Below are 23,533 nucleotides of genomic sequence, written 5' to 3'. Positions count from 1 at the left end.
ATGAATGATTCCTTTCAACTGGTTCATATTCACTAAGCCTTTTATTCTGCCTTTTTGTTTGTTTGTTATGTTGTGAAACACTGTCTCACTATATAATTCAGGCTAGCCGTGCTTGTGTTGTAACAGGTTAGCTTTGAACTCATGATCCTCCTGCCTGATATTCCCAAGTGCTGGGATGATAGGAGTATGCCACCGCACCGGGCTCTGCTGAGTCATTTTGCTATTGTTTATTAAGTTATTACTAAAGAACAGCATGCTAGGTCATGTCCATATACACGCTGCATAATCCTCATAACTGTGCTTGGGATACAGTGAGATAACACAGCACGGGAGACTGGAGGGTCAAGGTAATGTCTGTCAGTTTTCTGTCCCCACAATGTCATGCTAGAATCTGTGAGCAGTGTTGTGGCGATCCCTAGAGACTGATAATGGGTCACATGCCCCCTTGCTTTTCCTTCATTCTATGCTGACAGTGAGGGGTAGGAAGACAGATTCCAAATGCCCTCATTATCAGGATAAGGTAACAGGGATTCTGAGGTGTGGGAAGCATGCCAGACAGAGGTCATCTGGCCAGCCAGCAGCAGAGCTCAGACTGGAAGCCAGTGGCACCAGCTTTCAAAGCACTGCATGTCCATCCACAATCTTTTTATTTATTTATTTATTTTTGCCAGTCCTGGCCTTGGACTCAGGGCCTGAGCACTGTCCCTGGCTTCTTTTTGCTCAAGGCTAGCTAGCAGTCTGCCACTTGAGTCACAGCACCACTTCTGGCCGTTTTCAGTATATGTGGTGCTGGGGAATCGAACCCAGGGCTTCCAGTATACGAGGCAAGCGCTCTTGCCACTAGGCCATATTCCCAGCCCACCATCCACAATCTTGGTCCCTTTTGCCTGTTCCAGATGGAGTGCCAGTCAGCCCAGGAGACACAGTCCTTCATTTAGGCCACCGTTCCTCCTTTGTTGGCAGGGGAGTGATGAGGCTAAGGAATGGTGGGAGGAGAGAGGCACTGGGGAAGCAGGCATCGGCTTCATCGGCTTCACATACGTGTGTGTGTGTGTGTGTGTGTGTGCGTGCGCTGGCATTAGGACTTGAGCTCAAGACCTTATAGGATTGCACTATTGCTTGGCTTTTTCACTCAAAGCTGGTATTCTACCACTTGAGCCGTATCTCCACTTCTGGCTTTTTGGTGGTTACCTGGAGATAAGAGTCTCATGGAATTATTTTTTGTTTTGTTTTGCTTTTTTCCAGTCCTGGGGCTTGAACTCAGGGCCTGAGCACTGTTCCTAGCTTTTTTTTTTTTTTTGTCAGTCCTGGGCCTTGGACTCGGGGCCTGAGCACTGTCCCTGGCTTCTTTTTGCTCAAGGCTAGCACTCTGCTACTTGAGCCACAGCGCCACTTTTGGCCTTTTCTATATTTGTGGTGCTGGGGAATCAAACCCAGGGCTTCATGTATACCAGGTGAGCACTCTACCACTAGGCCACATTCCCAGCCCTCATGGAATTATTGTTTTCCTGGCTTTGAATCATGATCCTCAGATCTCAGCTTCCTGAGTAGGACGACAGGCATAAGACATCAGCCTTAGCTGGAATGATCTTTCCTTTTCTCTGAATGTCTACCTGCACTTGACTGCTCTCAGTGGAGCCTGCTGTTCTTACTTTTCCATCTGGGAGCTGCACAGCTATATGGCCCATTGTCTTTAAAGGATTGCACCTAAGTAAAAGGACAGACATACAAACTATTAGCTAAATCATGAGACATTCTGAGAATAGAAAAGTATTATCAGATATAAAAGAGAGGCTTGAATCTGACTGAGGATTAGAGATGGCCTCTGGGAGCAGGCAGCTACTCAGCCCAGCATGTTAGAATGAGTAATCTCTCAATAGGCAGGCACTGGGAAGACCAGCTCGGAGGTAAAGCATGCTGAGTGTGGGGGAAATGGCTCTGGATGAGGCAGGGTGTCAAGAAGGAAGTCCAATGCCTAGAAGCATAGGTTTAACTCTGAATTTGGAAGGTTCAAATCTCAGACTAAGAAGATCTAGTTTTATACTATGAGGCTATACCTTAGCTGTGCATGATGTCACATGCCTGTAATCCCAGCGTTCAGGAGTGGAGCCCAGCCTGACTACAAACAACAACAGCAATAGTAATAATAACCGTAAAACCAACAAAACGTGTGTATAACTTGAGTTCCAGTCTTAAACACCCAGCATAGGAAAGCTTAGCTCTAAGGTAATTCAATTCTTTCTTGAATATGTTAGGGATTTTGGAGATTCAAAATCTCCAAGTAGCCTGAGGCTTTAAAATTTTCCTATAGACACTAAGAAATAGTCCATAGAGCAAAGCAACCTCTTCTCCGTAATGAAGAGTTAACATGGGGTACACATGGAAGTCTGAAGCTATGAATAGATAAGGAAAATGATTAACACATTGCTTAGATATTTATTGACTGTCTACTGCATACAAGGCATGTGTCTAGGTAAGTATTAGGGAAACATCAAGAAATAAAAATCCCTACCTCCTCGAAGCTTTTAATATTAGCAGGTACTTACTACTTGCACAAGGCTTGACTCTACGTGATTATACATCTGTTAACTCAGCCAGTCATTGCAAAGACCCTATGAAGTAGCATGAATATCCTCATTGGACAGATGGGCAAGCTGAGGCTCAGAGCTGGTAAGTCATCTGGAGTCAAGGCAGCAAGTGGCAGAGCTGGCATGGTCACAAAGCAGCCTGCTCAGTGATTGGAGGTGGGTTTTGGATCTCATCTGGCATTGTCTGTCTACATTGTACACAATTGTGAAAGGAAGCTGAGTTATAGCTTCTCAGTTCAAGGGGAAATGGCTATCCCTTACTTCCAGCTTCCACTTTAGCTCCTTGATGAATCTAGACTTCACTGAACCCTCATTGCAAAAGTGATAAAACACGGTCTTTTCTGCTGAGTGCTCTCTGACATGGCTTCTCAGTGGAGAGCCCATCAATTTGTGCCCCTCTGCAGTTGTCTACAAATGAGTATGCAAATGGAGAAAGGCCAGGTACTGGTGGCTTACGCCTGTAATCCTACCTACCCAGGAGGCTGAGATCTGAGGATCGCATTCAAAGCCAGCCTGGGGAATAAAAGTCCATCAGACTTTTATCTACAGTTAACCAGCTAAAAGCTGCGACAGTCACCATAAGCAGGGCCTTCCCTACTTAATTCCCTTGCATTACATAATGCTTAAAAGAAGTCACCAGCAATTTGCGAGGCTGAGAGGCCATGGAGAATGTAATGAAATCTGCCAGACCAGTCAGAAGACAGGGCAGCTGTTTTGGGAGAGTCTTGACTGCTTCCTGTTGGGAATCTAGCTCAAAATCCCCAGAGAAAACCTTTCCCGTAGGAGATCTGGTTGTTTCTGCCCTGAGTCAAGGGTGTATAAACAGGATATGGAGAGAGTAGCTTCAAAATGAGATATGGTTATAGCCCAACCTAGTCACTGATGACTTTTGCTTTCTCTAGAGCCCAGTTTCAGTTTCTATTCAGTGTAAATCTCCACAAAGTTTTCCCCCAAGAAATCCGGGCCTCCCACAGCCACTGGTCCTGCAGCAAAGCCGTGGCCAGGGCAGAGCCCTAGGGTCCCAGTGATCTCTAAGCAAACGCAAGAGTCCCTTTTCTTGGGAGAAGTACCCAAAAGGACAGTTCTGGGAAAGTTCCAGAATTCCAGTATTCTTTCTTCTGCCTCAGAATCCACAGCCTTGGCACCTTTCACTCACCCATCCGACAAATATTCACTGGGTCCCTTTTGTGGCCCAGGCACTGTGCTAGGCACAGGGAGAGCTTCCTTCAGCAGGCTCTTGTGCCCTCTCTAGCACATGTCTATAAATCCTTTGATACCCTGCACCCTCCGTTTTTAACACATAGGATCCACCTGCCCTCTCCTGGCATATGGCTAGCCTTTACCGACTGCTTCTAACACATACAGGCACCAGAAGAGATGCTTTGAGACTGTGGAGGTCAGGCTTGAGAAGGTGCTTCAGCCTCTCCCTCTCACAACGCTCGCCCCTCGCTCTTGGGAGCCAGCTGCTGAGCTGTAAGGAGCCTTTTGCCCTGTTCAGAAGTCAGAGCCAACTGAGAAGATGTTCTGGCTGACAGCTCCAGCTGAGGTCCCAGTGGGGCCGGTAGTACCAAGTACCAGACCTGGGCATGGGATAGCCGTCGAGGTGGCTCTCACCCTGGCTGCCATCTGAGCACCACCTCAGGAGATATCCTGAGCAGGAAGCATATGCATAGCTGCGAGAGATAATACCAAATCCAGCAGGTATAATATACATAGTCACACATCAGAATCCACTGGGGATTGGCTCCAGGACCCTCAGGACATCCCAAACCCACAGATGCTCCAGTTCCTTAAATAAGTGGCATAAGCTGGGCACCAGGGACTCATACGTGTAATCCTAGCTACTCAGGAGTCTGAGATCTAAAAATGATGGTTTGGAGCCAGCCCAGGCAGATACATCTTTGAGACTCTTATGCCCAAGTAACCGCAAAAATTAGGAAGTTAAAGGTGCAATGTCTTTGTGCCTCTGATCATATAAATTAATATTTATCAAACTAGATTGCACAAAATGGAGAAAAAAGGAGGTGGCAATAAGGCTCTGAGCATGAAAGCTGAGCAAATGCTCAAGACCCCAAGTTAAAGCCCCAGTATTGGCACATACATATACACACACACAGGCATAGTATTTGCACAAACTTACAATTTTCCTGTTCATATTTTCCCATTTGCTTTAAATCACCTCTAGTAATATCTAATATAATACCTATCACTATATAAATTATGTGTATTATACTATTACATTGTTTTAAGAATAATGATAAGAGATAAGAAGTCTGTATATGTTCAATGTAGACATAATTTTTTCCGTAATATTTTCCATTCAAGGTTGGTTGACTACATAGATGTGGAGTCCAGAGATACAGAGGATGATTGTAACTATTTTCATTTTAAGCCACCATGTGGGTTATTTGTTATGTAATGTAAGATAACTAGGACACACCCAGATCTGAAGTACAGTTTATCCCCATTTCTCAACAACTTTGCTACTGGAGAAGTGACAACAGCCGAGCCTCAGACCACTTGGGAGTCTTGGGAGAGATGTAGAACCCTGGGCTCACCTGAAACCTGCCCAACACTATGTTCGAGAAGCACTGTCAGTAAATATTCTCCCCACCCCCAGAAAACACATTATCTCTATGTCCTATTTAAAACAAACTCAAATACAGGCAGTCCTAGCTGTGCTGGAGGCTTAGATCCAGAGGACCAAGATGCAAAGCCAGCTCAGGCAGGAAAGCCTGAAAGAGACTCCATCTCCAAAATAATTAATAAAAAAGCTGGGTCAGAGGTATGGCTCAAGGGATAGAGTATGAGTCAAGCAAGCAAAATAAGTAAGTATAAGGCCCCACGTTCAAACTTTGATACTGGCCAGAAAATAAAAAGAGAAAGAAACAAAAAATAACAATATATATCAACACCCTCATATTTAAGAGATAAAGCATAGCAAGCATATATTCTATGTTGACGACTATTACAAATGCCAGCTCATTTAGCCTCTGACAACCTTATGACATAGTGTCATGTCATTCATCCTTAAACTACAGATGAAGAAACTGAGCACTGATTGATTAACCCACAGTCATAAACAGCTCTGTTACCTGAATGCAGGGGACTTGGCTCCAGAGTTAAGCTGTTCTGCTTAAGTACCTTTTCCCCTTCCCTCTTGCCATATTGAAAGTCTGTCAAGTATACTCAGTAATTCATCTCCATCCCTTTCCACAGAACTCACTATCCTAATTTGACTTAGAATTCCTCCTACATGTCTGGTCATGCTTCAACCCATTTTATAGAAGACTTCACATAGTCTACAAACATGGGTCCTACCATCCTTCCTGCCTACATCTCTCCAGTGCCACTGCCCTCCCACTGAGCCCAAGGCCCTTGAAACCTGGACCTCCCTCTAGTATATAATAGAAAATAGGAGAGGGTAGGGTGTCATCACTAGGTCTCCATGGAAACATGGTAGCTTCACAGTGCTTGCACAGTTCCTCAGGCCTGGATTTGCTTCCTTATTTCTTCCTTGCCTGATCTCCTCACCCTATAAACTCCATTGCAAATGCTACCATCTTGGCAAGTCCTGCCCTGACTAATTTTAAAGTGTGAATTCAATTCTAAACTCAATAAACACATCTTAACATTTAGGAGCATCTTAACTGTTTTTTTTTCTTTTCTTTTTTCTTCTTCCTGTTCCTTCCTCCTCTTCCTGTTCCTGTTCCTCTTCTTCTTCCTCCACCTCCCCTTCTTCCTCATCCCCACCCCACCCGCCAATGGGTCATAGTTGTCAACACCCCTGCTCATACTACTCCTAGGGCCTGCTCCTTGCCCCTCAAAGCTGAGGATGTTATTATGAACTCTGCTAGCATTTACCAAGTAGTGTCATTAATTAATTAATTAATTAATGCTGATACTGGGGCTTGAAATCAGCTTTTTAAGCTAACAGTTCATACTTGATCATGTGAGCCACATCTCTACTTCTTTTTGTTGGTTAACTGAAGATAAAAGTCTCTTGGATTTGTCTACCTGAGCTAGTTTTGAGCTAGTGATTCTCAGATCTCAGCCTCCTGAGTAGCTAGGATTGCAAGAATGAGCCATTAGCATCCAATAGGTGTCCCCAAACTCTTTATAGAACTTTAATCTTAACTGCCCTTTTATACATGAAGAAACTGAGGAACAAGGAAATGACAACTGGACTTGAGACTCATGACTGAGCCACCGCACAGCATGGAGCCAGCCCTTGGTTAGTAGATGCAGGGTTCTAGCTGTTCTTGGTGTTTTTTTTTTTTTTTTTTTCATAAATGTGTATTTGCACAGGACATGAAACACCCAGCAGTAAACACCTCCACTGATAACTCTGTAGTGCACAAATGACCCAGGCCAAGAGCCAGTGTCCTCTGTTGAGTCTCTGTCTGCCTGCTGAGTGCTGGGTTGGATGGTTTTGCTTCCTTGTTTTAACCGATCCTCATTGAGGTTCTATACGAATATGAAACTAGTCACAGATGAAGGAAATGATTTGATGTGGTATGATGAGGATGACTGTCATGGGATGTGCTGAGCCTTCAAAACAGTCTATTTGGCTAAAAGTGTCTCACTGTAGAATGAAATGAAGGTTTTTGTTTTGTTTTTTAAGTTTATTTAACTCCTCCAGGAAGTGCCATGCTGTACTATAGCTCTCTGGTTCTCATTATATGTCAGTTGCATATTAGAATCTGGGATGCTTTCTAAAAAATATTGTGATACAAAGACCCTTTGTATCATGTAGAAGTTCTAATTCAATCAGTAAAGAAAAGCTGAGGTATTTACTAAATAGCTCCAGTGGGAAGTTAGTGTTGAAAACAACAGCTTAAGTGATGAGGGCAGGCTAAATGGGTCCAGGCTAGAATCCTATCTCAACTGCAAGCCAATAGAAAATGTCAGGAATGAAGTCAAAATCCCAAATCTGAGCCAGGTGCTGGTGGCTCCTGCCTATAATCCTAGCTACTCAAGAAACTGAGATCTCAGAATCATGGTTCAAAGCCAGCCAGGGCAGGAAAGTCTGTAGGACTCGCATTTCCAATTAACCACACACACAAAAAGCCACAAGTGGAGCTGTGGCTCACGTGGGAGAGCACTAGCTTTGAGTAAAAAAAGCCCAAAGACAGCGCCCAGGCCCAGGACTGGCACACACACAAAGAAAAATTCTCACTTGGTCACCTGAGCAACTTGACAATTGATTTCAATTTACCAAGTCTCTTCATTTGTACACTGAAAATAATACCTACATTGCAGGGCTTCTATTAAACATATTTTAAAGATGCCTGTATCACAAGAATGTGGTGTGTGTGTGTGCGTGTGTGCGTGAGAGAGAGAGAGAGAGAGAGATACATACAGTGTTTGAGGCGGTATTGAAAAATGTAGCAGGGAAAACTAAAAATAAATGGAGAAATGAGGTCAACGGCTACTCTTTGAATATAGTTTGCTCACTAAAACTCGTGTTGGAATTTGATTACTATTGCGAGGTGATAAGTTCATTAAGGGGGATGAAGGCCTTTCTCCTAGGAGTGAACTCTTGGTTACTGAGGCAGTGAGCTGTTCTCCAGGAGGCCTTATCTCCTCTGCCTTGTCTCTCTGTCTGCACTCGCTTGTCCTTTCGTCTTCTTTCACATATAACACCTCTTTAATGACACATCTCTGTCCTGGGAATTTCTAGCCTTCAGAATGAAAGCTAAATCAACTTCTTTCTTTTATAAATAAATCACTCAATCTTTGGTGTTTTGTTATAGCAACAGAAAATAGACTGGAAAAGGGAAGAAAAAAAGTTGCAAGGTAAAGGAAGGAAAGGGAAAGGAGGGGAGAGAGAATGAGAGGGGAAGGGAGAAGAGTGGAGGGAAAAGTGAAGTTGAATTGTACTTGAATAATCCTTTCCCATTTAGATCTTCTTCCCTAGTGCTTGAGCAGTTAACAGCCCAGTTAACTAAGCTGCTGCCTCTTCAAGAGTCAACCAAAAGGCCTTGCGAGCAGGCACCAGCCTGGTGCTGCTCAGGAGGCCCACGGAAACTGAAGCCAGGAAAATGCTGAATAGCGGAAGAAATGTTTTATAGCGGAAGCAGCAGCCCAATGCACTTGTATACTGCATGATCCTCTCTGAAAATTCACATCTGGCTACTCACTTTGCTCAAGTAACACCACAGGAGCCCAATCAGTTCAGACTCCGTGGGTGAAAACTGTTTATGCCAAAGACAGCACTTTAGCTACACAGATGTTACTTTTGTTTGTTGAAATGATCAGGATCTTACTGCAGAGTTTTTAAGCTTCCTGCTGATGTGTCCTGTTCGTTATGCATAAAAACATCACCGTGACCAGCACCTGGCCCAGCAGAAAGATTCAATCACTCTGGTCTGTGTTTAGATCCCAGTGCTGTCTCTTTCTCTTCCTGTCGCTTTGAGTACATCACTTCGTTTCCCATCCTGATCTTTGAAATGAGGAATTGGGATTTTTGTTTTGTTTTGTTTGTCATAGAACTAGGACCTGGGTACAGTCCCTGAGCTTTTTCACTCAAAGCCAGTGCTCTACCACTTTGAGTGACAGTCCACTTCCAATTTTCTGGTGGTTAATTGTAGATAAGAGTCTCATGGACTTTCCTGCCCAGCTGACTTTGAACTGCGTTTCTCAGATCTCAGCCTCTTGAGTAGCTGGGATTACAGATGTGAGCCACCGGCACATGGCTGGGATTTTTTTTTTTTAAAGAGAGGACAAAGGCAAGAAAGCATTTCTCAGATACTTAGGGATTTATGGCATGGAATTACACAGCCTGGACTCACATACCAAGAAAGTGGTCACATTCAAATCTCTTTCTCTTCACTGGAAAGAGATGGATATGTGTTGACTCTTTTGAACAGAAGAGAGTTATTCTCAGTGATCCAATGCAGCTGAAAATTAAGTGTTGATTTATATTTATTTTGAGTCATTTTTATGGCATGTGATAAGTATTTAAGATAGTATGTCAAATCTTTTAAGTAAGCTGAAGCCAAAGAGGTAGATTAAATAGTTCAAGTGATACTCTTTTTTTTTTTTTTTTTGGCCAGTCCTGGGCCTTGGACTCAGGGCCTGAGCACTGTCCCTGGCTTCTTCCCGCTCAAGGCTAGCACTCTGCCACTTGAGCCACAGCGCCGCTTCTGGCCATTTTTTCTGTATATGTGGTGCTGGGGAATCGAACCTAGGGCCTCGTGTATCCGAGGCAGGCACTCTTGCCACTAGGCTATATCCCCAGCCCTCAAGTGATACTCTTAAATCCAAAGTTTTGGGAAAGCTGAGTTAAGATCTGTGGAGCTATGTGGTAAGAGACTAAGCCCATCATGAAGAACAGAACTTCTATTTGTACTCTGCCTTGAAATAAACCCTTTAAGAAATGGAATTTGAGTTGGCAGAGTCTGATGGAACACACAATTCACAGTGGCTACAGAATTTATCTCACCTTTAGGTACCCTCAGGCTGACCTGTCAATACTGAAAAGAATGGAATGTATTCTATACATACCTATTAGTTTATCTTTTTTAATACTAATGATTTAAACAAGAAAACATGAAGTTGGGAAATAGAATTATAATCTTAAAGTTGATTGGCTTTTGGTCAAAGTTAAAAATAAGTGAACACTAGATCAAATTGGTTTTTTTTTTTTTTTTTTTGGCCAGTCCTGGGCCTTGGACTCAGGGCCTGAGCACTGTCCCTGGCTTCTTTTTGCTCAAGGCTAGCACTCTGCCACTTGAGTCACAGCGCCACTTCTGGCCATTTTCTGTATATGTGGTGCTGGGGAATTGAACCCAGGGCTTCAAGTATACGAGGCAAGCGCTCTTGCCACTAGGCCATATCCCCAGCCCTGATCAAATTGGTTTTTGATGACAGGTTTGGGAGGAAAGGTCCCTGTATCACCAGTTCCTCACATACTGAACTGTTAGTAAGACACAAAAATGAACATTAGAGTACACTTCCATATTTGTGAATGTAAAACCCCAGAAACACAATAAGGGACTACGAGGGAAGGAAAGATCAGATGCGAATTTAAATGCAGATAGGCTTCACTTCTTATTTTTCCTAACAAAGAATATGAAGTCCCCAGAACTTTCAACTTTAGACAATGAAATTTTTGTTTATTTGTCCAGGGATGAAACTCTTTATCATAAAGCACATGATACACTAAAGCTCTTCAAAATGCTATATTTTACACTTAGTCTATAGAGAGGTACAACTGTCAACTGTTCTGGGAAATGGATTGTTTCACTTATATACAGGAGTTTACAGCCATATATAAGTAATTCATTATATAAGTCATGTGAGCTGTAACAAAGATATCTGGTTCGTGTGTGTGTGTGTGTGTGCACGCGCGCTTGTGCTGAGGCTTGAAGTCAGAGTCTGAGCACTGTGCCTGAGCTTTTGTGCTCAAGGCTAGCATTCTACCACTTGAGCCACAACACTACTTTTAGCTTTTGTGGTGATTAATTGAAGGTAAGAGACTCATAGCCCTTCTTGTCCAGTCTGGCTTAAAGCTGCAATCCTCTGATCTCAGCTTCCTGAGTAGCTAGAATTAGAGTCATGAGCCGCTAGCACTCAGCAGAAATCCATACTTTTAAAATAATAGTTCTCCTAATTATCATTGGCAATTAAAAATAACTTCTCAATACTTGCAGATAAATTAACATGAATGTTATCCAATTCAGCTTCTGGGTTTTTTTGTTTTTGTTTTGTTTTGTTTTGCCAGTCCTGGAGCTTGAACTCAGGGCCTGAACACTGCCCCTGGCTTCGTTTTGCTCAAGGCTAGCACTCTACCAACTTGAGTCACAGCACCACTTCTGGCCTTTTCTGTATATGTGGTGCTGAGGAATCGAACCCAGGACTTCATGAATACAAAGCAAGCACTATTGCCACTAGGCCATATTCCTAGCCCCCAATTCAGCTTCTGAATAACCATTTTGTAACTTCTGCCCTATATAACCTCAAAGACATCTTATAACCTTAACTTCTAAATAGCCATTGTTTGGTCATTGTATTCATAGTTTAAATGGAGAATTTGACCTTGTTTGGAAACAGAAGAGCTGCATCTGAGGGGAACTGTTGGAGGAAATCAGTGCAATCTACAGTGGCTATAGAAGATTGCTATAGCCAAGATCAAAAAGCACTTGCATAATCCCACAGGCACATTCTCACACTGTTCCTCTAAAGTGTTACATCATGGGTGAAGTAACAACAACAACATTATCAAGAAAAGGGAAATCACCTTTGCTTACTCAGAAACTGACCAGCCAATTCTAGACTACAAAATTCGAGCAATTGTGTCTATCTTTTTTTTTTTTTTTTAAGTAACTAAGGAAGGAACACTGACATTCAAAACAAGATAACAACAGCTAAGAGAACTACTGGTATCATCGCTGTTTCCTTTTCTGTAAAGCGCCATATAGAGACAATTCTAACACCTCCAGGGGGCGGTATTATTTCTGGGCATTTGCTTGAGTAGGCAAATGTGCAAAATAAGAGCTGGCATCATTTTGTCTTTCCTTGCATGGATCATTCCATTTCTCACATCACATTCATGATACAGATTCTTTGGCGAGGTAGGAAGAACTGAATGCGACTTTTTCCTCTCCTGGATCCTCATCAATTATTAGCTCTGCTACATTGGGCAAGGTATTTATTATCTTTTAAGCTAAATATTCTTATGTAGAAATGCAGAATAGTAGCAATGTCACCCTCTTGGGGTTGAAGGACTAAAAGATATTTTACCTTCCCAAGGGAAAAAATGCTTAGGTCTAACCTAGTAGTGAACTGGTTCACGTCCAAATTTCTATTTTCTTCATCTAAATTCAATTATCAGTGTTCATGTTGGTAAGGTTTTGTCTTCTTTGGAGGGAAACAATCCCCAGAGTAGAATTCTAGGTTGAACTATATGGAACTGTCAATGTTCAATCATCTACAAAATTAATCATAAACCCCAGGAGGCCAAAGAAATTTCTCCTTTTATACTACTTCTGAAACATCTCTGGACAGCTCATAATCTTTATAGAAGGAGAGATATTTCATTATCACAAGTAAACTAACATTTATTATCCATTTCCAGATTCCACAGTGCTTTACATAAATATAACTTTCATTAACTCCACCACAACAGTGTGGATAGAGATGAACATATAGTTTTTCATCTGCTTCTAGATTTTCTTTCCTCCATCACTATGCCCTAGAGTTGTGGGACATGTATTATCACGATGCCAGTCTACATATTTGCATATTAAAGTATATTTTAATTGATTAGGAAAATACAGTTAAAAAAAAAAAGCCCTATCACCTACAGCATAGGATGGACCAGACAAAACAAGGCTCCATAATACTTGGACCAAATGCTCTGGCACCTAGGAACCATCCAGTTATGCCATCCTCATTTTTGACAAGGACAAGATGTCCATGCATTTCTGCCACTTCGTACTGATTGAAATGCTGTTCATTACGACTTAGACATTCGAACAGTCTACAAGGAACCAGTCATGTTTCCATTGCTAAAGTTACTAACCATGCACAAAGACATCCAAGTTGGGTTTCTACTGTGAAACCCAAATGAATGAGAATGCCCTGATGTATTCATTTATTTTGTGTTCTCCAAGAACACACTTTTCTGTCACAGTTTTACAGGTGATAGAGCATTTGGTCTTTGTTCTTTTTTTGTGTGTGCCATAGTTTGTAAACTTTGTATTTGAGCACATACTATGTGATCTTCCTGGCCCAAGGGTTAGAAAACTGCAAGCTCATAGGCCAAATCAAGCCTATCATCGGCTTTACAAATAAAGTTTATTGGAACATAGTCACACCCTTTGATTTGCATGCTATCTAGGCATATTGACAATCTGGTCATTTACAGAAAACATTTGCTGACCTTGTTCTAGGTAAAGAAGTCACCACAGTGACCAAGAAAAGCGAGCCCTATGTGTTTTTGGGTGTTCCGGGTTAGAAAACTGTACTTGTCAAGCCCTATCATTTAACCTAATGGGCATTCTGAGATTGCCCAGGGGTCACAGTGCTGGATTGCCTCTGGGACTTGCAAGGAAAGAGCATAAAAGATGACAGACATGGTGAGAAATAGACGGAAGGGAACTGGAGCGAGGAAGTGTTGAGAGTGGATTCATTAGCGTGGAAGTCCAGTAGACAGTAGGTAGGCTGCAACGATTCCCAACAAAGGCACCCAAACCCATGGGCCACGTGACACATGGCACATAATTACTTGGAACTTCCTTTAACATGCAGTTTACAGGGCCCCACCCAGGAATCTAAATCTGAGTTCCAGAGATGAGGCTGAGTACCCCCAGGTGATTGTAACATAGGCTCAGTGTGAGGACCATGGGATTCGCCTTAGGATAAAGGTGCTCCCATCATGGTCATGCCCCAAGCCTGTAGACTGCTAGCGAGAAAGGAAAAGAATTAGGGCACAGACACATAGAGGTAGATGCAGTGAAAAGGCAGTTTATTGTCTATTAATACTGTACAGAGGAACAGAGAGAAGCTACAAGTACAGCATCAGTTGTCACTTGGCAGTGTTTTTTTCTGAAGTCAGTTTTTGTTTTGTATCTGAAGGAAACAGAACAGTCAAAGTACACTTCAGGTTACAAAGTACAGCAGCTAGCCCAGCAGTCTAATTCAGAGTATGCACAACAGGCGCCCATCCCCCCACCCCACCAACCAACCATGAATGAGTGTATGTACAGAAGATGTCACTCGCCCCAAGTGAGCACGCTGCTAAAGCTGAAAATTCAATCAGCAACCTACATTCACCCCAAAATGCTGCATCACACACAACATTTTCCTGGAACCCTGTAAAAATTCTACTCTTCTAAATCAGGAGCTTGTAAGGAGGAAAGAATGTTCCAGAACCCTGCAGGGAACTCTTCCCACTTGTCAGAATAGGATCTCACAGAACGATAGTTGGAGCTACGTGCAGAACAGTTCAGATCAGGCATTGCCTGGTGGCCTTTTTGCATATGAAGACTTGTCACTGCAAACCTACGTGACTGGATGTCTTCCTGACCACCTAATCTCAAAGCCAGGAGACTTCCTTAGTAATAAAGAGTAAATCATCTCTCCATAAGCACCTTCAGGCAAATGCATGGTCCTTTCGAATTTGCAATTGTCTCCATGACAACAATGTTTAAAGATGAGCTTGAGTTGGGCTTGTGAAGGGATTCTGATAATGAAACATTTAAAATTATTCCCACGGGCTAAGCATTGTGGTTCACACTTGGGAGTCTCAGCTTCTGGGAGACAGAAGCAGGATCACAAGTTCAAGGCCAGCCTGGGCTACATAATAAGATAGTTTCTCAAAAACCAAAAATTGAACAAGGGCATGGATCAAGTGGTGGCGCTCCTCCCTAGCATGTGCAAGGTCCTGAGTTTGAACCCCAAAATAAAAATAAATGATTTGCATGGGAACCATCGATTTTTGAAAGTTATTTTTATAATTATTTATTTTTATCTTAAGAAAGTTTATGACCTTGGCTTGTTGGGAAAAAAGATCTTGGTCCCAGGGTAGGAGCTCATGCTGCTTGGGAGGAAAGTCTAATAGGAATGGCATGAAGACATTAAGGTCTGACTCACTCTGTGAACCAGGTAAAGGAACAAAGAAAACTGAGCATGACTGAGATAACAATTCAAAACTTTGGTTGAAAACTGGGGGGAAAATGTCAAGAACTCTAAAAATTCAGAATCTCCTTTATGGATAAGGATGATAATTTCCTAACTCTACTTAACTCTAGAAGTATGGTATAGCCACGTCTGTGATAGGCATTAGGCCAACAATGCCAAGTTTTCAATTGCTAGTTTATACATTTATGTGTAGATTGTAGATAGATGGTCAGATGCTTCTGATTCACCATCAAAGGTTCTATAATGAGTGATACCTTAACCATGAATGTAGCAATTGCTCCTTAAATATGTGTGAAAGAGTTGGCTTTTTATCATTGCTAGGATTGGTTTACTATATAAAAGAATCACCTTTTCCCAGAATATTGTGATATATTATTAATGGTGTAACCCAGAAAGTTATCAAGTTATATCACACAGTCTGTGTAATGGAAGGTGTAGGAAGCTTAATCTTACAACCCACATCTATTTGGAAACATTGGATTTCAGCCATGGCAGTGCAAAGACAGGTCCCAAGACCTTGGTTCCTACCTCCAAGATCTGTGTTAGTGCGACAGAACTCACCAGAAATGACCTTAATAAAATGAAGAAATAATTCAATCCATCAAGGGTATTTTCAAACTCAAACTCAAACTCCATAAAGCATATAGGTTTCATTATAAAAATATTTTTCCTTAAAAAAATACATAAATGTAAAATATTCCACTTCTCTAGCCATGCCTCATCCCTACTCAAAGCACACTACTTATCTTAGACTACAGTGAAAAGAAAAAACACAAAAAAAACCCAACAGCCCTTTGGGGAGGCTGCATTTGAGTCTGTCTTGCCTTTTCACTTTGCTAATTGTGCTTACAACTACACTCTCAGTCCCAGAGAGGGGTACAAATCCTCTCTCGCAGTGGGAGGAAATGACTGTGAGAGGTTACGTGTCCCACGTTGCCTGGCCTGGAATGTCACGGTGTGATTTCCAGGCTCAGTGGGAACACAGACAGGTTCTGTTGGTGGAAGGCCACAGGGAAGGCCCAAGCTATGCCCAAGGTAGCCCCTCTGGGCCACACCGACAAGGTTCTGCCTGAGGCTCCTGTTATGAGATACTCAGCTCTAAAGAAGGCTGCGTTGAGTGCAGAAGAGAATGTTGTGTTAATACAGTTTTGGAATACAACCTACGTTTTTTTTGTTTTTTTAAAAAACAGGACAGAAAAGAACATAAACAGTGATGCTAAGGCAAACTATCAAATGGCACATCAGAACTTTTTTTTTGTCATACAGTTTGTTGACATCACAAGGTAGATACAGTCTGTAAACATAGATGCTACACAGCACATTGACCATAAAAAGAAAGCCAACCCTGTACTTCTTTTCTTTTGGTCATTCTGTTCTTTCACCTCAAAAGGACTGCCTGAAGTCTAGGGAGAATTTTATGGTTTGTGAGATATACCTTGCTTTTGATAAAAATGCAGTGACTTGAAAAAATTAGTCCCAGGTGACCACTAAGAGGCAATATGGGACAAAGGTAACCATTCATACCTCAACCTGTAGAAACTTAGAAAAGAGTCACAAAATAGAAAAAAAAACAACATCATCAGTTTCAGGAAACATTTTGTTTTCCTGCTTAGTAAAAGAGAACACTGAAAATTTATTATTATTCTCTTTACAAAAGTTAAGGCTGTCTAGATCTTTGATTCAGAGAATCTGTGGTCCCCAAAATTTCATATTACATCAGCGGCAGGTCTCTGTGTGGTGTGTATGTGTGTGTGTGTGTGTGCGTGTGTGTGCATGTGTGTGCACGCACACGCGCATGCGCGCGTGATAGCTCAGATTTTGTAATGATAGATGTGAGGAGAGACAGGAAGCAAAAGCCTACTTGTTACACCAAAATTAAGTTAGAGGAGTTGGTCTAAGGATTCCCAATGACATTTCCCTTTAACATTCTCAAGATATAATCTCTATTCCACAGCTTTCTACATTCAACAGAAAGCATTCTAATTGTGGTTGAAATGGGAATTATATTAAGATGATTGCTGAAGTAAAAAAGATACAGATACATGGACTATATTGTACTCTTATGCCAATGTAGGTGCCATTTCTCTTTTTCCATAGAAAATGAAGAGGATTTTCTCAGTGCAGAAGAAGGCTCCAAAAAGAAGGTGATTCCTACGGAATCAAAGATCCATCTTCTCACTTGTTACTTCGAGCTGTTTTATATGAACTTCAGGCCTCTGTTGTGTCACTAACCCAATAGAGCAAGTAATACATTCTGATTCTATCCTAATCAGTGGAGTTCAATAGAGCTTGGTGAAGAAATTGAGGGGTTTCCAAGACATTACATATTTATCAAGGTTTTCAAACCTATGTCTTCAAAATGGTGAGAATTTATGTTTTCAATTATGAATGTGCATGTTGCAAAAATACAACATGAGACGGTTCCTAGGCATGGTTTGTTACAAACTAACATTATAGGAAACAGGAGACAATATCTGAAAGGACTGAATTGGGCTTTTAGTGAGTTAAACTCTTTAGTGGGTCCATGATGAAAAGGAAAATTAAGAGCAAAAAGGTTTGTCCTCAGTGTGTGTTTTAAATGGATATTGAAATGGATATTCCTCTACATAAAGAGGAATAACATACAGTAAATTTTTGTCACTTATCTCCATATTCTCTTCCCTCCTTTTTGCTACCCACTGGTTCATTGGCATTAAGTAAATGGCAACTTTCAAGAGTACTCTGAGGTCTCTTGAATCCAAATTCTGCAGGATGTGAAGGGAAATGAACTGTTTTGTTTTGATGTTTGGTCTAAGAGATGTTATGATGATATTGTATCTTCAGGGAACTCTCTCTCTCTCTCTCTTTTCTCTCTCTCTCTATTTAAATTAGCTTTCCTCCTTTTGTTAATACTTGACCCGAACCTCAATATTCTACTTGCAAGCAGGAAAAACACTGATTACCAGAAGTGAGTTGGAAAAGGTGGGGATCTGTTTATGGACATTTCACAAGCAGTTCAATTGAATTAACTCTAGAATTTTAGTTCCTAAAAGCCTTTGTGTAATTTTAAGATGGCTCAAGATGCTGAAGAAGCCATGTTTTGATTTTGTCAAGAGGTGAATTCCTAGTATTTTTCTGCTTTGACCCTTATGTTAATTGGCATCAGTAGATTCAGGAAATCACACTACTATGTTTTGATTATATATGGAAAAGAATATCTTTATGGGTAAAAAATATATAAAAATAAGTCCCCTCAGTTTTGTGTTACAGCATAGAGACAGAAAAAGGAAAAAAAGTCAAGGATACACAAGCCATCAATACTTTTCATGACATATAGGGATAAATGTTCTCAGTTGAACTATTAAAGAATCTTTAATTAAATGTCATTATAATTTGTCAAAAAGTATCCCTTTTTCTTCCTCTACTTAAAAGAGAACTGATTGTACGATTTTTAAGGACAGCCCAACTAAATATTAACTCAAAAAAGATCCTGTCTTGTAGCCTTATTTCTGACTCTTTCATTAATCTGGTTATGTAACCAAATACTCTAATACTCTGCATTCTCCCCCAGGACTTCGTGCATGCTAGGTAAGCACTCTACCACTAGGCTAATCTCCTGGCCCCTACTCTGCATTCTTTAAGGCAGTGATAACCATTTTTTGAGAGAAAATGTGTAAAAGCAGGAGGGAAGGCAGAGGATTCACAATCATGAGTCTGTTTACATGTTCATTATCAAGGGTGAAACTTGCTGCTGTATGTACAAGACTATAGTTCTTATCCAATAGAAGTCCTGTGTGAGCTCACCTCCTTCTGAAGACATGAAAATATGCAAATGTCTGCCATATTCAAATGTACCTTCATTTACTGTGGCCACAAATAATTAATAAAGGTAACAAATCTCACTTTAAAAACTACTCAATAATAAACTTTAAAAATAAAAATATAGAGAATCCTAAATTCATGTAATTCACTGGTTATTATTTCCCATAATAATAACTGATGGAGTGTGGATTATCATTGGTATTTTTGGTCTTATGAGTAGAGTTCTGGTGAGAGGTACAGATCATTTTGTCATGAGAAACTAGTTTTCTTATGGAAGGGAAGGAAAGGATTTATCCTGAAAGACGGATTCTATCAAACACCAAGTCTAAGGGCTTAAGCTCTGCCATTCCACTCACTCAAGTGCTTTTAAAAATGCACATTGAAAAATTTGTAATCCCTAAGTGAATAAAAAAGATAAACTATGGCAAACTTTTATGTTTCTTTCCTAAATAAAATTTCTTAAAATAAGAGATTGTCCAAAACATCAAAATGGTTTGCTCATTCTGTGTGAGGATAGTTTGATCCACGTAACATTTTATATAACACATAAGTGCTGCTTTAAAAACCATCTACTGAGTAATGAAGCTGAGAATAGTGTGTTGGCATTAAAATAGGTTTCTCCTAAGTCAGCATTTTATCCCGTTGCCTCTACTGTGGTGAACCTAAGACAAAGGAAATTCCCTCTATCAGTTGCCCAAAGTAAAGCCATAAAGGGGTCATCACAAGCACAGCTTAGCTTCCCTGCTTGTCCTTCCTTAACTTTTGCTTTTGCTTTTGCTTACTTACTAGGGATAAAAATGACTCATTTTGGGCTCATTTAAAATGCAGTTATTTGAGAAAAATAACTGAGACATAAAATGTCATTTTCTTCTCTAATTGGAATATAATTTCAAGTTCTAAAACTAACTAACTAAATTTAGCACTGAGAAAGCTCAACAGGACAAACCAAATTGGTTTTATAACATAATCCTTCAGACCATCTTACTGTTTTCTGAGCTACTCTCCACCGAAGACTTAATATGAGATGTCATATCATGTATTTTTTGCAACTATATTCTATGGAAACATAGAAAATTTTATAAAATGCTATATAAGCATTTGCACAAATAAGTTGAAGTTAATCTCTTATTAAAATGAGCTTCATTTTTACATTATTGTTCTTTTATTAAATTCTTTCCTTTTGGTCTCACTGCCCATGAAGATATTAAATTATTAGTATCACTTTGATGCTAAGAATTTATTCCAAGCACTGTTCGTTGTGGTCTAGAAAAAAAGGATTCCTTGGTGTTGCAGAATCTCCAGATGTTTATGAGTGAAAAAAGTTTTAGAAAGCTCAGTAACATGCCAACTAGCCTGCAGACTGAATTTGAATGCTTAACATTGACAAGTCTTTTAACATCTTTCAATCTTTTTTACATTTTAATTTTTTTCTCTAAACCTGCAATTTTCATGTTTGTCCTTAGACCTACACGTTGAAGTGACTCAAAGCATTTGCGTTACCTGGAGGGGACAGAAAGAAAAGTCACAGCTTCCAAGACCGAAATCACCTGTGCATGTGAGCTGGACAGCTAATGCATACAGCACCATCCGTGACAAAGTGGGAGCATTGTAACAATTACTATAGGTCAGAAAGACTGGTTTAGAAATGTGGTCAGTGCAGAGGTACTTCTCAAAATGATCCCTTCATGGAAAATAGATTGATATGATCAGAAAATAGTCATGAAAAAGAAACCTATATCAAAATTTACATTTTTTGAGAGAATTGAAACAAAGGTTCATGGATAGGAATGTCTAAACTTGACGATCACTACTGATGCTTAAAATAATGGCTGTCTCAGGTCCTTTGAAAATGTAAGATGGTGCTTCTTGTATAGAGAAGTTAAGCCACAGAAAGAGAGACAGCTGCTGCAGAGCAGGTGATGAATTGGTTCCTACACTTCTGCTGTGCCCGACACTGGAGTGTTTTTCTTTCACATCAACTTCATTTCAGTTTTAACAGAACAAAAAAAGCCAGAGATGTACAATACTGTAAGCTGGAAGCTTATGTAAGGCAGAAAAAAGCATCACCCTAGATTGACAGACTAAATAAGGTCCACTTTTGGCTACACTAGCAACTGGCTACATCCCACAGCTGATATCAAAACAAGATATAAAAACAAAGATCCGCAGCAAGGGAGGCAAATGAGAAGTTGGGGATGTGGCAGTGTGTGTGTGTGTGTGTGTGTGTGACTATATTGGAAGAATACACAACAAAATGAAAGCCCCAGTGCCAATGGGTTGGATTCCAGTCAAGTAAATTAAGGCTACAAGATTAACAGGCTGATATGAAAGGTCCATTCCAATCGAGCAGTAGGTACTGATTCACTCTTGAAGACATAAGAAAAGGCTTAGAGGAAAAGTAAGTTCTTGGGGGAGGGGGGGAAATGAAGCACACACATGCACGTTGTTTCTCAGGTGAAGAAAAGGAAAAAATAAAAAGAGAGATCAAAGCAATCCAACTGCAAGGCAAGGCAGGTGTTCGCTTCCGGTTCACAGTATTGCAGTTAGTGATGCAGTGAGGTCTATGGAAGTGGTGGAGGGTAGAGAGGCTGCCCGGAAGAAGAGGGAGAAAAGAAGTGGTCACATGACAACACAGCATTGACAGCGCTTTTTCTTTTGGGTACCTGGGGCCGGCTCTGTGGCCAGGCTCTCTTCTTTCCCTTCTGGGGATGAGGGTTCGGTGGTGTCTGAGACCGGCCTGCCCGATACCAGCTCAGCTGCATTCCCATCAATAGTGGACACATCCGTCACTGTCTTCTCTCTTAATGACTTCTCATCATCTTCATCAATGAGAACCAATTCTGCCTTGATGGTTTCATCATAGCCTAGTACCTTTTTAGTCTCCTCTTCATCCTCGATGTTTTGGTAGCCCATAAAAATCATGGTGACTGGCTGATCCAAGATGGCCTCTGGCCCTGCTGTGCTGGAAGCTTGAGCCAGTTGCCCTGGGTTCGCAGAAGAGTGATCTTTCCTAGACTTATGCACCATTTCTAACTTGGCTTCTTTGCAGAGCATGTGTTCCTTGGGGTGGTCGAGGTTCCCATCTGCAATCACAGTCCTTTCTGACATGTACCCTCCTCTTAAGCTCGATTGTCCAGCTTTCTGAATAAGCTCTTCAACATCCTTTGCGCTTAATTTGTGCACTCCATTTTCTACTATGGTGCCTCCCGAGTGCACCTCATACACTACTTTGGTACCATCGTCATAGACTTTGACTCCTCTCTGATGCACCCCCTCTGGGCCAATGGCAGATGCAGAGAGAATCTTGGTCTCTCCTGTTTGTTTGTCTTTCTCCACATTAATTTCCATGGCGTACACAGCTTGAATGAAAACAAGAGAAAGGAAGTGCATGTTACAACAACAAAAAAAAAAGCCAGTGAATGGTTAATTGCCAAACAGACAAAAAGAAATGGTCTTGTGCCCTTTCTACTCTAACCACCAAGCATCCTGGGTGTTAGCGTGCAGTGCACTTTGTGGACAGAGGCGGCTCTATATGTATTTTAACACAGTAATTTAAGGCACTGGGAAGACAGATGCACACAGTCACTGTATCTCAACAGCAGTCATGCTACTAAGGAAGACCTTCTACATACAGTAAGGCCACAAGAGACTTCAGAACCTAGGTGGAAAGAATCACAGGAAGGCTGGCAACATGCAAATTTACCTTGATGGAGGGCTTTCTGGAAGTATATGTGATTGTCAAGCCCTGGGTTAAGATGTGTACCAGTTCAAATAAAAACAAAAACAAACCAACAAAAAACATCCAACATTTTCTTTTCCAACTCTTTTATCAAGTGCTCTCCTATTTTTATTTTCTTCTACACTTTCTTTCCTGTTAATGGAGAATATGCCAAGGTTTTCCCAAGTGGGACAGGACACACCCATCTACATGTACCACACAACTGGATTTCTGTAAACACTGCAAAGATATGAAAACAGTTGTATTCCACATTCTGAGTACTTCAGTCAGCGAGGACTACAAACAGACAAGACAGAAGCAGCAGCATCAGTGACACTGGAGTCTGAGCACAACATTGCAGAAGGCCTTTCTTCTTCTACCGACATATTACCATATCCTCACGATTCTGTCCCATCCCCCTCTCTCCCAGCTGCTGTCCTATCTCTGCCCCATTGCCACTACCCAGTGTGAGGTGCTCCATTCCATCTGGGTTCCCCACAGGAGAATGGACTCTAATTTTATCCTCTCCAGTTCTTCCCAAGACTTGCTGCCAGTCTGTTGTTCCTAAGGACCAGCTCTTTCCTGTCCTATAGATTGGGGCAGTTTAGCATCCCATGACTGTTCCCTCCCTGGCTCTTTGTGGGGTACACATTGTGGATGGGAAGAAACGGTGCCTGACCCACCAAGGCATCGGGCTGCAGGTACCCTTTGCCTGGATGGTCCTCACACATAGGACTCAGCGCCTTTAAAGTGATTCCATCTTCTCTGAAAACTCTCC

At 41.3% G+C, this 23,533-nt stretch overlaps 1 protein-coding gene across 1 annotated transcript in view; it reads right to left on the bottom strand.

Moving 5' to 3' along the window:
- Positions 1–23,533, bottom strand: part of Palm2akap2 (PALM2 and AKAP2 fusion) — a 287,889-nt gene that overhangs the window by 144,471 nt on the left and 119,885 nt on the right. The window contains 1 exon segment of the mRNA XM_048338798.1: positions 21,701–22,396. Within this exon segment, the coding sequence (XP_048194755.1) occupies positions 21,701–22,396 (696 nt within the window).

Source organism: Perognathus longimembris, chromosome 1, assembly GCF_023159225.1.
Source record: "Perognathus longimembris pacificus isolate PPM17 chromosome 1, ASM2315922v1, whole genome shotgun sequence".
Lineage (NCBI taxonomy): Eukaryota > Metazoa > Chordata > Mammalia > Rodentia > Heteromyidae > Perognathus > Perognathus longimembris.
The sequence above is the reverse complement of the archived record's forward strand: the minus strand, read 5'-3'. Positions and strand labels throughout refer to the sequence as shown.